The 11,428-nt window shown below is 33.1% G+C and overlaps 3 protein-coding genes across 3 annotated transcripts; all 3 read right to left on the bottom strand.

Moving 5' to 3' along the window:
- Positions 1-188: 188 nt before the first annotated feature.
- LOC149733970 (uncharacterized) lies at positions 189-1,646 on the bottom strand. The gene is made up of 5 exons (XM_089880744.1): positions 1,375-1,646; positions 1,008-1,308; positions 691-773; positions 405-558; positions 189-345 (listed from the first exon to the last, which is right to left on the bottom strand). Exons 2-5 carry the CDS (start codon positions 1,265-1,267, stop codon positions 189-191), a joined length of 654 nt encoding a protein of 217 aa, XP_089736870.1. The 5' UTR covers positions 1,268-1,308; positions 1,375-1,646.
- Positions 1,647-2,426: 780 nt separating this feature from the next.
- LOC149733969 (uncharacterized) lies at positions 2,427-7,766 on the bottom strand. Its single transcript, XM_089881261.1, has 6 exons — positions 7,758-7,766; positions 7,457-7,629; positions 5,805-5,887; positions 4,839-4,992; positions 2,968-3,288; positions 2,427-2,535 (listed from the first exon to the last, which is right to left on the bottom strand). Exons 1-6 carry the CDS (start codon positions 7,764-7,766, stop codon positions 2,427-2,429), a joined length of 849 nt encoding a protein of 282 aa, XP_089737387.1.
- A 2,262-nt stretch (positions 7,767-10,028) lies between these two features.
- LOC149733968 (uncharacterized) lies at positions 10,029-11,142 on the bottom strand. The gene is made up of 3 exons (XM_089881260.1): positions 10,848-11,142; positions 10,707-10,789; positions 10,029-10,036 (listed from the first exon to the last, which is right to left on the bottom strand). The coding sequence occupies exons 1-3, from the start codon at positions 11,105-11,107 to the stop codon at positions 10,029-10,031; spliced, it is 351 nt and encodes a 116-aa protein (XP_089737386.1). The 5' UTR covers positions 11,108-11,142.
- Between the last annotated feature and the right edge of the window lie 286 nt (positions 11,143-11,428).

Below are 11,428 nucleotides of genomic sequence, written 5' to 3'. Positions count from 1 at the left end.
ATATTCATTAGGTTGGAATTAAAAGGGCAGTTTCAAAAACTTACGTTAAATTAGTTGATTTCAAAACGTCCGCATCAGCAGTTGTTAGATTGGCAGGATATCTGTAACCTTTGACTTTGCAATCCACTTTTTTCCAGATTGTAATAAGACAATCAACGGAGTGGTATCCATGATATGAATGACAATTTTCAGGATATACTAAAATAAAATACAATAGTAAGCAATTTTGTTTTAAAAAATAGGGCTTTAATAATGTACAAACCAATTCCATAACATTCCAATCCTTTATCTATGTCACCACCATCAGCTTCCATTTGAACCGATTCAAAATTGTCCAAAACTTCACTGTTAATAAAATGGTGAAAAAGAGAAACATTTACAGACAAAAGAATGTTAAAACTTACTTCAAATTTAGCAAGTACAACATGTCATTTTCAGCAACTGATAATTTAACTGGAGCTTTTGTTCCTTCACTTAAACAACCTTTGGATTCCCAGATAGTTGTAAGACATTCCATACTATATGGTCCATAGTATGTATCACAATTTTCAGGAAATACTAAAAGGAGCAAATTGATTAATTAAACATAAACTTCATATTATTCATAGGTAAAATACATAATATATATATATATATATATATATATAATATTATCATTATCTACCTAACTAATAATCTAGATTAGTTTACCTATTCCATAACAATTCAATTGATGATCATCACTTCCATTATCAGCTGCTGATTTGACATCTTCCATATTTTTCGTTGCAGCTCTAATATAATTACAAGATAACATTAAATTGTCATTACATTGTGTTATTAGAATATAAAGTGACCACCACTAACAATGGTATAAACAACTACCACCCTGTATAAATATTCGATTTTTCGGCAAATTAACCGATTTTAAAAAGCATCAAATTTTGGTAATCAAATGTTAGGTGCGCCAGATTTTCTAATAACTTTGCAACAAAATATATTTTTCTATTAAAATGGCAAAAACCAACCTCAAGTCTAAGTTTTTCCATATGTCAGCATCAGCAGTTGTTAGATTGCCAGGAAACTTGTAACCTTTGACCTTGCAATCTACTTGTTCCCATATCGTGATGAGACAATCAATAGAGTGAGGTCCGTGATATGAATCACAATTTTCAGGATAAACTGAAAGGTAACACAACAGTAGGGCAACATCCACCAACAGCAACAGTGGTAATAATGTACAAACCAATTCCGTAACATTCCAATCCTTTATTTTTGTCACCACCATCAGCTTCCATTCGAATTATTTCAAAGTTATCCAAAACCTCACTGTGGTTGAAACGGGAGATAAGAAATTCACTTTACATAATATTATGTAACAAAAGTTATACTTACTCAACATTGAGCAAATTGGTGATGTCTCTTTCGATTGTTGTTAATTTAGGAGGGGATTTTGTTCCTTCATTCAAACAACCTTTCCATTTCCAGATAGTTGTAAGGCATTCAACACTATGTGGTCCATAATATGTGTCACAATTTTCAGGAAAAGCTGTAAAATAAAATTAGGTAAATAACAATGCAATAAATAATAATTATTACTAATTAAACTATGCATAATATACATACCCTAAAAAACTTATGGTTGATATTTTCATTATAGTCATGCAATAAGTACTGATGTACAGCATAACTTGTAAATGTGCATTATAACTTAAGTAAATGTGCATTATAACTCTAGTAAATGTGCATTATAACTTAAGTAAATGTGCATTATAACTTAAGTAAATGTGCATTATAACTTAAGTAAATGTGCATTATAACTTAAGTAAATGTGTATTATAACTTAAGTAAATGTGCATTATAACTTAAGTAAATGTGCATTATAACTTAAGTAAATGTGCATTATAACTTAATATAATGTGCATTATAACTTAAGTAAATGTGCATTATAACTTAAGTAAATGTGCATTATAACTTAAGTAAATGTGCATTATAACTTAAGTAAATGTGCATTATAACTTAAGTAAATGTGCATTATAACTTAAGTAAATGTGCATTATAACTTAAGTAAATGTGCATTATAACTTAAGTAAATGTGCATTATAACTTAAGTAAATGTGCATTATAACTTAAGTAAATGTGTATTATAACTTAAGTAAATGTGCATTATAACTTAAGTAAATGTGTATTATAACTTAAGTAAATGTGCATTATAACTTAAGTAAATGTGCATTATAACTTAAGTAAATGTGCATTATAACTAAAGTAAATGTGCATTATAACTTAAGTAAATGTGCATTATAACTTAAGTAAATGTGCATTATAACTTAAGTAAATGTGCATTATAACTTAAGTAAATGTGCATTACAACTCAAGTAAATGTGCATTATAACTCAAGAAAATGTGCATTATAAGTCCAGTATAAATTTAAAAAATCATTGCCTCATTTACAAAGATAAAAAACTAATTTGACCTATTCCATAACAGTTCAATTGATGATCATCATTCCCATCATCAGCTGCTGATTTCACACCTTCCATATCTTCTATTATTGCTCTTTAAAAAAAAAATCTTAAATAAAAAGAAAAATTATTACAAAACCAAAACTTACGTCAAATTTGAGGTTTTTAAAGAATCGCTATCAGCTGTGGTGAGGTTGTTGGGAAATCTATAACCTTTTAGTTTGCAATCCACTTCCTCCCAAATTGTGATGAGACAATCAATAGAGTGGGGTCCGTGATAAGAATAACAATTTTCAGGATAAACTGAAAGGTAATACAATAGTAGGACAACATCCACCAATAGCAACGGTGGTAATAATGTACAAACCAATTCCATAACATTCCAATCCTTTATTTTTGTCACCACCATGAGCTTCAACTTGAACTAATTCGAAATTATCCAAAACCTCACTAAAGTTGGAGTTAACATTTTAGGAAAATAAAAGGTTAATTACATCAAATAACAGATAACTGCAAACAAACTTACTCTACAGTGAGCAAATCCACAGCTTCTTTATCAGCATGATCCAATTTAACTGGGGCTTTGGTTCCTTTATTTAAACAACCTTTCCATTCCCAAATGGTTGTAAGACATTGAACACTGTGTGGTCCATAATATGTGTCACAATTGTCTGGAAATACTAAAATGGGAGTTAAAACAATACCTTGCTTACTGGTTAGTTCTTTGTAATACGCTGAAAGAACAAACATACAAGTCAACTTACCCAAGCCATAACAATTTAACTGATGATCGTCATTTCCGCCATCTGCTGCTAATTTTACACTTTCCATGTTTTTCCTTACAGCTCTGTAAAAAAAAGCGCAATATATTTTGAAGGGGAATTTTAAATTAAAACACTGAACTCACGTCAAATTCATAAATTTCAGAGCATCAGCACCATCAGTGGTCAGGTTGCTAGGGTATCTATAACCTTTGACTTTGCAATCCACTTCTTCCCAAATTGTGATGAGACAGTCAATAGAATGAGGTCCGTGGTAAGAATAACAATTTTCAGGATAAACTGGAAGATAACACAATAGTAGGACAACATCGACCAACGGTGGTAATAATGTACAAACCAATTCCATAACATTCCAATCCTTTATCTTTGTCACCACCATGAGCTTCGACTTGAACTAATTCGAAATTATCCAAAACCTCACTAAAGTTTGAGTTAACATTTTAGGAAAATAAAAGGTTAATTACATCAAATTACAGATAACTGCAAACAAACTTACTCTACAGTGAGCAAATCCACAGCTTCTTTATCAGCATGATCTAATTTAACTGGGGCTCTGGTTCCTTCATTTAAACAACCTTTCCATTCCCAGATGGTTGTAAGACATTGAACACTGTGTGGTCCGTAATATTTGTCACAGTTTGGGAAATACTAAAACAGGAGTAAAATCAATACCTTACTTACTGATTAGTTTTTTGTAATACAATGAAAGAACAAAAATACCACAACTCAACTTACCCAAGCCATAACAATTTAACTGGTGATCATCATTTCCGTCATCTGCTGCTAATTTTATACTTTCCATATCTCCTCTGACAGCACTGTAATAAAAACGTCATATATTGGATGCCTATATTATGTTTAAAAATTAGGCTCACGTCAAGTTCATGGATTTCAAAGCATCTGCATCAGCAGTTGTTAGATTGCCAGGATATCTGTAACCTTTGACTTTGCAATCCACTTCTTTCCAAATTGTAATAAGACAATCAATGGAGTGGTATCCATGATATGAATGACAATTTTCAGGATATACTAAAATGAAATGCAATAGTAGGACAACTTGCATCAATAGAAGTGCTATAAATATTGTACAAACCAATTCCGTAACATTCCAATCCTTTAACTTTATTTCCACCGTGAGCTTCAACTTGGACTAATTCAAAATTATCCAAAACTTGTCTGTATTTAGAATAGAACATACAGAAACTTGTAAAAATAACATTCAATGTTTACATACTCTACAGTCAGTAAATCCAAGGCCTCTGTTTCATTTGTTTCTAATTTAACTGGAGCTTTTGTTCCTTCACCTAAACAACCTTTCCAATCCCAGATTGTGGTAAGACAATCCACACTGTGTGGTCCGTAATACGTGTCACATTTGTCAGGAAAAACTAAAGAACAAATACATGTCTTTTAACGTATATACAGTAAAAAACGTAGCGTTAAAATAAAACCCCATTTAAAAAAAAAACAATGTACCTAAGCCATAACAATTCAATTGATGATCATCATCTCCATTTTCGGCTGCTGATTTAACAGCTAACATATTTGCTTTTATTGCTCTGTAAACATAAATCACTTAATTGAAAAGGTAAACTATTTCAAAAGCAAAACTTACGTCAAATTTGAGGTTTTTAAAGAATCACTATCAGCGGTGGTGAGGTTGTTGGGAAATCTATAACCTTTCAATTTGCAATCCACTTCTTTCCAAATTGTGATGAGACAATCAATAGAGTGGGGTCCGTGATAAGAATCACAATTCTCAGGATAAACTAAAAGGTAATACAATAGTAGGGCAACATCCACCAATAGCACCGGTGGTAATAATGTACAAACCAAGTCCATAACATTCCAATCCTTTATTTTTGTCACCACCATGAGCTGCAACTTGAACTAATTCGAAATTATCCAAAACCTCACTAAAGTTGGAGTTAAAAATTTAGGAAAATAAAAGGTTAATTACATCAAAATACAGATAACTGCGAACAAACTTACTCTACAGTGAGCAAATCCACAGCTTCTTTATCAGCATGATCCAATTTAACTGGGGCTTTGGTTCCTTTATTTAAACAACCTTTCCATTCCCAGATGGTTGTAAGACATTGAACACTGTGAGGTCCATAATATGTGTCACAATTGTCTGGAAATACTAAAACAGGAGTTAAAAAAATACCTTACTTACTGATTAGTTCTTTGTAATACGCTGAAAGAACAAACATACAAGTCAACTTACCCAAGCCATAACAATTTAACTGATGATCGTCATTTCCGCCATCTGCTGCAAATTTTACACTTTCCATGTTTTTCCTTACAGCTCTGTAAAAAAGCGTTATATTTTGAAGGGGAATTTTAAATTAAAACATTGAACTCACGTCAAATTCATAAATTTCAGAGCATCAGCACCAGCAGTGGTCAGGTTGCTAGGGTATCTATAACCCTTGACTTTGCAATCCACTTCTACCCAAATTGTGATGAGACAGTCAATAGAATGAGGTCCGTGGTAAGAATAACAATTTTCAGGATAAACTGGAAGATAACACAATAGTAGGACAACATCCACCAACGGTGGTAATAATGTACAAACCAATTCCGTAACATTCCAATCCTTTATTTTTGTCACCACCATGAGCTTCAACTTGAACTAATTCGAAATTATCCAAAACCTCACTAAAGTTGGAGTTAACAATTTAGGAAAATAAAAGGCTAATTACATCAAAATACAGATAACTGCAAACAAACTTACTCTACAGTGAGCAAATCCACAGCTTCTTTATCAGCATGATCCAATTTAACTGGGGCTTTGGTTCCTTTATTTAAACAACCTTTCCATTCCCAAATGGTTGTAAGACATTGAACACTGTGTGGTCCGTAATATCTGTCACAATTGTCTGGAAATACTAAAATGGGAGTTAAAACAATACCTTGCTTGCTGATTAGTTCTTTGTAATACGCTGAAAGAACAAACATACAAGTCAACTTACCCAAGCCATAACAATTTAACTGATGATCGTCATTTCCGCCATCTGCTGCTAATTTTACACTTCCCATGTTTTTCCTTACAGCTCTGTAAAAAAGCGTTATATTTTGAAGGGGAATTTTAAATTAAAACACTGAACTCACGTCAAATTCATAAATTTCAGAGCATCAGCACCAGCAGTGGTCAGGTTGCTAGGGTATCTATAACCTTTGACTTTGCAATCCACTTCTTCCCAAATTGTGATGAGACAGTCAATAGAATGAGGTCCGTGGTAAGAATAACAATTTCAGGATAAACTGGAAGATAACACAATAGTAGGACAACATTCACCAATAGCAACGGTGGTAATAATGTACAAACCAATTCCATAACATTCCAATCCTTTATCTTTGTCACCACCATGAGCTTCGACTTGAACTAATTCGAAATTATCCAAAACCTCACTAAAGTTGGAGTTAACATTTTAGGAAAATAAAAGGTTAATTACATCAAATTACAGATAACTGCAAACAAACTTACTCTACAGTTAGCAAATCCACAGCTTCTTTATCAGCATGATCTAATTTAACTGGGGCTCTGGTTCCTTCATTTAAACAACCTTTCCATTCCCAGATGGTTGTAAGACATTGAACACTGTGTGGTCCGTAATATGTGTCACAGTTGTCGGGAAATACTAAAACAGGAGTAAAATCAATACCTTACTTACTGATTAGTTCTTTGTAATACAATGAAAAAACAAAAATACCACAACTCAACTTACCCAAGCCATAACAATTTAACTGATGATCATCATTTCCGCCATCTGCTGCTAATTTTACACTTTCCATATCTCCTCTGACAGCACTGTAATAAAAACGTCATATATTGGATGCCTATATTACGTTTAAAAATTAGGCTCACGTCAAGTTCATGGATTTCAAAGCATCTGCATCAGCAGTTGTTAGATTGCCAGGATATCTGTAACCTTTGACTTTGCAATCCACTTCTTTCCAAATTGTAATAAGACAATCAATGGAGTGGTATCCATGATATGAATGACAATTTTCAGGATATACTAAAATGAAATGCAATAGTAGGACAACTTGCATCAATAGAAGTGCTATAAATTTTGTACAAACCAATTCCGTAACATTCCAATCCTTTAACTTTATTTCCACCGTGAGCTTCAACTTGGACTAATTCAAAATTATCCAAAACTTGTCTGTATTTAGAATAGAACATACAGAAACTTGTAAAAATAACATTCAATGTTTACATACTCTACAGTCAGTAAATCCAAGGCCTCTGTTTCATTTGTTTCTAATTTAACTGGAGCTTTTGTTCCTTCACCTAAACAACCTTTCCATTCCCAGATTGTGGTAAGACATTCCACACTGTGTGGTCCGTAATATGTGTCACAATTGTCAGGAAAAACTAAGGAACAAATACATGTCTTTTAACGTATATACAGTAAAAAACGTACCGTTAAAATAAAACCCCATTTTAAAAAAAAAACAATGTACCTAAGCCATAACAATTCAATTGATGATCATCATCTCCATTTTCGGCCGCTGATTTAACAGCTAACATATTTGCTTTTATTGCTCTGTAAACATAAATCACTTAATTGAAAAGGTAAATTATTTCAAAACCAAAACTTACGTCAAATTTGAGGTTTTTAAAGAATCACTATCGGCGGTGGTAAGGTTATTGGGAAATCTATAACCTTTCAATTTGCAATCCACTTCCTTCCAAATTGTGATGAGACAATCAATAGAGTGGGGTCCGTGATAAGAATCACAATTCTCAGGATAAACTAAAAGGTAATACAATAGTAGGGCAACATCCACCAATAGCAACGGTGGAAATAATGTACAAACCAATTCCGTAACATTCCAATCCTTTATTTTTGTCACCACCATGAGCTTCAACTTGAACTAATTCGAAATTATCCAAAACCTCACTAAAGTTGGAGTTAAAAATTTAGGAAAAAAAAGGTTAATTACATCGAAATACAGATAACTGCAAACAAACTTACTCTACAGTGAGCAAATCCACAGCTTCTTTATCAGCATGATCCAATTTAACTGGAGCTTTGGTTCCTTTATTTAAACAACCTTTCCATTCCCAAATGGTTGCAAGACATTGAACACTGTGTGGTCCATAATATGTGTCACAATTGTCTGGAAATACTAAAATGGGAGTTAAAACAATACCTTGCTTACTGATTAGTTCTTTGTAATACGCTGAAAAAACAAACATACAAGTCAACTTACCCAAACCATAACAATTTAACTGATGATCGTCATTTCCACCATCTGCTGCTAATTTTACACTTTCCATGTTTTTTCTTACAGCTCTGTAAAAAAGCGCAATATATTTTGAAGGGGAATTTTAAATTAAAACACTGAACTCACGTCAAATTCATAAATTTCAGAGCATCAGCACCAGCAGTGGTCAGGTTGCTAGGGTATCTATAACCTTTGACTTTGCAATCCACTTCTTCCCAAATTGTGATGAGACAGTCAATAGAATGAGGTCCGTGGTAAGAATAACAATTTTCAGGATAAACTGGAAGATAACACAATAGTAGGACAACATCCACCAATAGCAACGGTGGTAATAATGTACAAACCAATTCCATAACATTCCAATCCTTTATCTTTGTCACCACCATGAGCTTCGACTTGAACTAATTCGAAATTATCCAAAACCTCACTAAAGTTGGAGTTAAAAATTTAGGAAAAAAAAGGTTAATTACATCAAAATACAGATAACTGCAAACAAACTTACTCTACAGTGAGCAAATCCACAGCTTCTTTATCAGCATGATCTAATTTAACTGGGGCTCTGGTTCCTTCATTTAAACAACCTTTCCATTCCCAGATGGTTGTAAGACATTGAACACTGTGTGGTCCGTAATATGTGTCACAGTTGTCGGGAAATACTAAAACAGGAGTAAAATCAATACCTTACTTACTGATTAGTTTTTTGTAATACAATGAAAAAACAGAAATACCACAACTCAACTTACCCAAGCCATAACAATTTAACTGATGATCATCATTTCCGCCATCTGCTGCTAATTTTACACTTTCCATATCTCCTCTGACAGCACTGTAATAAAAACGTCATGTATTGGATGCCTATATTATGTTTAAAAATTAGGCTCACGTCAAGTTCATGGATTTCAAAGCATCTGCATCAGCAGTTGTTAGATTGGCAGGATATCTGTAACCTTTGACTTTGCAATCCACTTCTTTCCAAATTGTAATAAGACAATCAATGGAGTGGTATCCATGATACGAATGACAATTTTCAGGATATACTAAAATGAAATGCAATAGTAGGACAACTTGCATCAATAGAAGTGCTATAAATATTGTACAAACCAATTCCGTAACATTCCAATCCTTTAACTTTATTTCCACCGTGAGCTTCAACTTGGACTAATTCAAAATTATCCAAAACTTGTCTGTATTTAGAATAGAACATACAGAAACTTGTAAAAATAACATTCAATGTTTACATACTCTACAGTCAGTAAATCCAAGGCCTCTGTTTCATTTGTTTCTAATTTAACTGGAGCTTTTGTTCCTTCACCTAAACAACCTTTCCATTCCCAGATTGTGGTAAGACATTCCACACTGTGTGGTCCGTAATATGTGTCACAATTGTCAGGAAAAACTAAGGAACAAATACATGTCTTTTAACGTATATACAGTAAAAAACGTACCGTTAAAATAAAACCCCATTTAAAAAAAACAAACAATGTACCTAAGCCATAACAATTCAATTGATGATCATCATCTCCATTTTCGGCCGCTGATTTAACAGCTAACATATTTGCTTTTATTGCTCTGTAAACATAAATTACTTAATTGAAAAGGTAAATTATTTCAAAACCAAAACTTACGTCAAATTTGAGGTTTTTAAAGAATCACTATCGGCGGTGGTAAGGTTATTGGGAAATCTATAACCTTTCAATTTGCAATCCACTTCCTTCCAAATTGTGATGAGACAATCAATAGAGTGGGGTCCGTGATAAGAATCACAATTCTCAGGATAAACTAAAAGGTAATACAATAGTAGGGCAACATCCACCAATAGCAACGGTGGAAATAATGTACAAACCAATTCCGTAACATTCCAATCCTTTATTTTTGTCACCACCATGAGCTTCAACTTGAACTAATTCGAAATTATCCAAAACCTCACTAAAGTTGGAGTTAACATTTTTGGAAAAAAAAGGTTAATTACATCAAAATACAGATAACTGCAAACAAACTTACTCTACAGTGAGCAAATCCACAGCTTCTTTATCAGCATGATCCAATTTAACTGGAGCTTTGGTTCCTTTATTTAAACAACCTTTCCATTCCCAAATGGTTGCAAGACATTGAACACTGTGTGGTCCATAATATGTGTCACAATTGTCTGGAAATACTAAAATCGGAGTTAAAACAATACCTTGCTTACTGATTAGTTCTTTGTAATACGCTGAAAAAACAAACATACAAGTCAACTTACCCAAACCATAACAATTTAACTGATGATCGTCATTTCCACCATCTGCTGCTAATTTTACACTTTCCATGTTTTTTCTTACAGCTCTGTAAAAAAGCGCAATATATTTTGAAGGGGAATTTTAAATTAAAACACTGAACTCACGTCAAATTCATAAATTTCAGAGCATCAGCACCAGCAGTGGTCAGGTTGCTAGGGTATCTATAACCTTTGACTTTGCAATCCACTTCTTCCCAAATTGTGATGAGACAGTCAATAGAATGAGGTCCGTGGTAAGAATAACAATTTTCAGGATAAACTGGAAGATAACACAATAGTAGGACAACATCCACCAATAGCAACGGTGGTAATAATGTACAAACCAATTCCATAACATTCCAATCCTTTATCTTTGTCACCACCATGAGCTTCGACTTGAACTAATTCGAAATTATCCAAAACCTCACTAAAGTTGGAGTTAAAAATTTAGGAAAAAAAAGGTTAATTACATCAAAATACAGATAACTGCAAACAAACTTACTCTACAGTGAGCAAATCCACAGCTTCTTTATCAGCATGATCTAATTTAACTGGGGCTCTGGTTCCTTCATTTAAACAACCTTTCCATTCCCAGATGGTTGTAAGACATTGAACACTGTGTGGTCCGTAATATGTGTCACAGTTGTCGGGAAATACTAAAACAGGAGTAAAATCAATACCTTACTTACTGATTAGTTTTTTGTAAT

Source organism: Ciona robusta, chromosome 7 (genome assembly GCF_009617815.1).
Source record: "Ciona robusta chromosome 7, ASM961781v2".
NCBI classification, from domain to species: domain Eukaryota; kingdom Metazoa; phylum Chordata; class Ascidiacea; order Phlebobranchia; family Cionidae; genus Ciona; species Ciona robusta.
Note: the sequence above shows the minus strand (reverse complement) of the source record. Positions and strands in the feature narration are given on the sequence as shown.

Coding starts and splice junctions, on each gene's coding strand:
- LOC149733970 (XM_089880744.1), bottom strand. CDS start 1,267: ATGGTGGTGACAAAAATAAAGGATTGGAATGTTACGGAATTGGTTTGT. Junction 774..1,007: donor TGGAAAAACTTAGACTTGAG/GTTGGTTTTTGC, acceptor TAATTATATTAG/AGCTGCAACGAAAAATATGG. Junction 346..404: donor TTGTACTTGCTAAATTTGAA/GTAAGTTTTAAC, acceptor TTTTATTAACAG/TGAAGTTTTGGACAATTTTG.
- LOC149733969 (XM_089881261.1), bottom strand. Junction 4,993..5,804: donor ATTGGAATGTTACGGAATTG/GTTTGTACATTA, acceptor ATTACCTTTTAG/TTTATCCTGAGAATTGTGAT. Junction 2,536..2,967: donor GTGGATTTGCTCACTGTAGA/GTAAGTTTGTTT, acceptor TTTTTTTTAAAG/AGCAATAATAGAAGATATGG.
- LOC149733968 (XM_089881260.1), bottom strand. CDS start 11,107: ATGGTGGTGACAAAGATAAAGGATTGGAATGTTATGGAATTGGTTTGT. Junction 10,790..10,847: donor CTGAAATTTATGAATTTGAC/GTGAGTTCAGTG, acceptor GCTTTTTTACAG/AGCTGTAAGAAAAAACATGG.